Here is a 2,597-nt window from a genome sequence, read left to right as displayed (position 1 = left end):
ATGAAGAACAAGTACGCCTTGCCTATGATCGATGATTTGTTTGACCAACTAAGAAAGGCAAAGTTGTTCTCGAAGATCGACCTTTGTTCCGGGTACCATCAGTTGAGGATTAAGGCATAGGATATTCTGAATACCGCGTTCAAGTCCAGATACAGGCATTATGAGTTCTTGGTGATGTCTTTTGAACTCACCAATGCCCCTACAACATTTATGGACCTTATGAATCAGGTCTTTAGTTTATGGCTGGATTCTTTTATCATCATGTTCATCGATGATATTCTTATATACTTAGAGAGCATGGAGGAGCACCAAGAACATCTTTGGATCATATTGCAAACACTGAGAGAGCATTAGCTTTATGAAAAGTTCGCGAAGTACGAGTTTTGGCTTGATAGAGTGATGTTTCTCAGCCATGTGATTTTTGAAAAAGGCGTTGAGGTAGATTCTGCCAAGGTAGAGGTCATTATGTCATGGGAGCAACCAAAGACAGTATCAGACATTAGGAGTTTTTTGGGGTTGGTGGGCTACTACCGTCGATTCATCTAGGACTTCTCACGTATAGCTGCTCTGATGACTCAATTACTGCAGAAGGCGGTGAAGTTTGAGTGGTCACCTCAGTGTGAGGAGAGCTTTCAGAAGCTTAAGAGGAGGTTGACTATAGTCTCAGTGTTGATGTTGCCTTCTGGGATGGGTGGATTCGTTGTGTACAACGATGCTTTGGGAACTAGACTGGGTTATGTCCTTATGCAGCACAAAAAGGTTATCGCGTACGCTTCTCGATAGCTGGATGCGCACGAGAAGAATTACCCCATGCATGACTTGAAATTAGTAGTAGTGGTCTTCGCATTGAGGATTTGGCGCCACTATCTTTATGAGGAGCAATTTGAGCTCATGCCTAATCACAAGAGCCTTAAGTACATATTCATTCAATGATATTTGAATTTGAGGCAGCGTAGGTGGTTGGAGTTCTTAAAGGACTATAATTTCTCTATCGCTTACCATCCTGATAAGGCAAATGTGGTGGCAGATGCACTTAGCAGAAAGGCGTCGGTAACGGCCGCTAGTCTGATAGGGCATAGTTGAGATCTAATTGAGAAGTTCGTCAGATGACAACCTTTTGTTGATAACTCAGGATGCATCCTTTGTGCTGGGATGAAGGTGCGGCCAAAGATTTTAGATCGGATCAAGGAGCTTCAGTCAGTCGATCCAGATTTTGAGAGGTTATGCGTGAGTGCCCAGAAGTTAGAGGCATAGTTTCAACGAGAAGAGGATGGAACCATCATGTTCAAGGATAGATGGTGGGTTCCAAAGGCATTGCAGGAGGAGCTAATGAGTGAAGCCCATAGGTTTAGATATTTCGTTCACCCTGGTTTCATCAAGATATTCAAAGATCTTCAGAGAACTTATTGGTGGAATGAGATGAAGCGGGACATCACGGAGTTCATGTCCCGATGTCTCACCTGTCAGTAGGTGAAGATCGAGCAACAAAGACTTGGTGGGCTTTTGTAGCCTCTTGATATCCCATAATGGAAGTGAGACGATATCTAAATAGATTTCATCGTAGGATTGCTGAGAACTCGATGACAGCATGACACTATCTAGGTGATCGTGGACAGACTGACAAAGAGTGCCTACTTTCTTTCTGTCATGATCAGTCAAAGCTTGGAGAGCCTAGTAGACCTGTACATGGATGAGATCGTTAGACTCCATGGGGTGTCACGTTTGATAGTGTTAGATCGATATCCTCGTTTCATGTCTCAATTCTGGCACTAGCTTCAGATGACCCTTGGCACAATGTTGAAGTTCAGTACAACTTTTCATCCATAGACGGACAGTCAGACGGAGCGTACGATCCAAACGCTTCAGGACTTGTTGAGAGCATATATTTTGGATTGGGCAGGAGATTGGGACAAGCATGTGAAGCTTGCAGAATTCTCGTACAACAACTTTCATGCAAGTATTAGTATGGCTCCGTACGAACCTTTATATGGCCGACCATGTAGATCTCCTGTGTGTTAAGATGAGGTTGGAGTGAGAGCAGTGGAGTCTCCAGAGATCATCTAGCACTATACAGACCAGGTATGTTTGATCCGACAGAGGTTGGTTGCGCCGCAGAGTAGGCAGAAAAGCTATGTTGATTAGTGGCGTAAAGAGCTTAGTTTTGATGTAGGCGATCATGTGTTCGTGCGGATTTCTCCTACAAAGAGTGTCTTTCAGTTTAGAAAGAAGAGAAAGTTGAGTCCTTTGTATGTGGAACTCTTCGAGGTTCTTGAGCGTATTGGGAAAATTGCATACCGTGTTGCACTTCCCCCTTTGTTTTTCTAAATCCATGATATCTTTCATATCTTGATGTTGAGGAAGTATGTGACAGACCCCTCACATGTGATTCACTATGAGATGATTGAGGTACAACCTGACTTGACAATAGAGGAGAGACCGACAGAGATTATGGATCATCAAGAGAGGATACTACGGAGTAGGACGATTTCAATCATGAAGGTGCGCTGACAGCATTACAGTTTGGATGAGTGCACTTGGGAACCTCAAGCAGACATGCGTCAACACTACCCACATATTTTTGGTACGTGCTAATTTTG

At 43.6% G+C, this 2,597-nt stretch overlaps 1 protein-coding gene across 1 annotated transcript; it reads left to right on the top strand.

The window, feature by feature from the left end:
* Window positions 1–1,254, top strand: LOC149832615 (uncharacterized). Its single transcript, XM_090013274.1, has 4 exons — window positions 1–114; window positions 589–759; window positions 952–1,050; window positions 1,159–1,254. Exons 1-4 carry the CDS (start codon window positions 1–3, stop codon window positions 1,252–1,254), a joined length of 480 nt encoding a protein of 159 aa, XP_089869400.1.
* Window positions 1,255–2,597: the final 1,343 nt, after the last annotated feature.

Source organism: Nuphar pumila, chromosome 7 (genome assembly GCF_984573655.1).
Source record: "Nuphar pumila chromosome 7, dmNupPumi1.hap1.1, whole genome shotgun sequence".
Classification (NCBI taxonomy): Eukaryota; Viridiplantae; Streptophyta; class Magnoliopsida; order Nymphaeales; family Nymphaeaceae; genus Nuphar; species Nuphar pumila.
The sequence above is the reverse complement of the archived record's forward strand: the minus strand, read 5'-3'. Positions and strand labels throughout refer to the sequence as shown.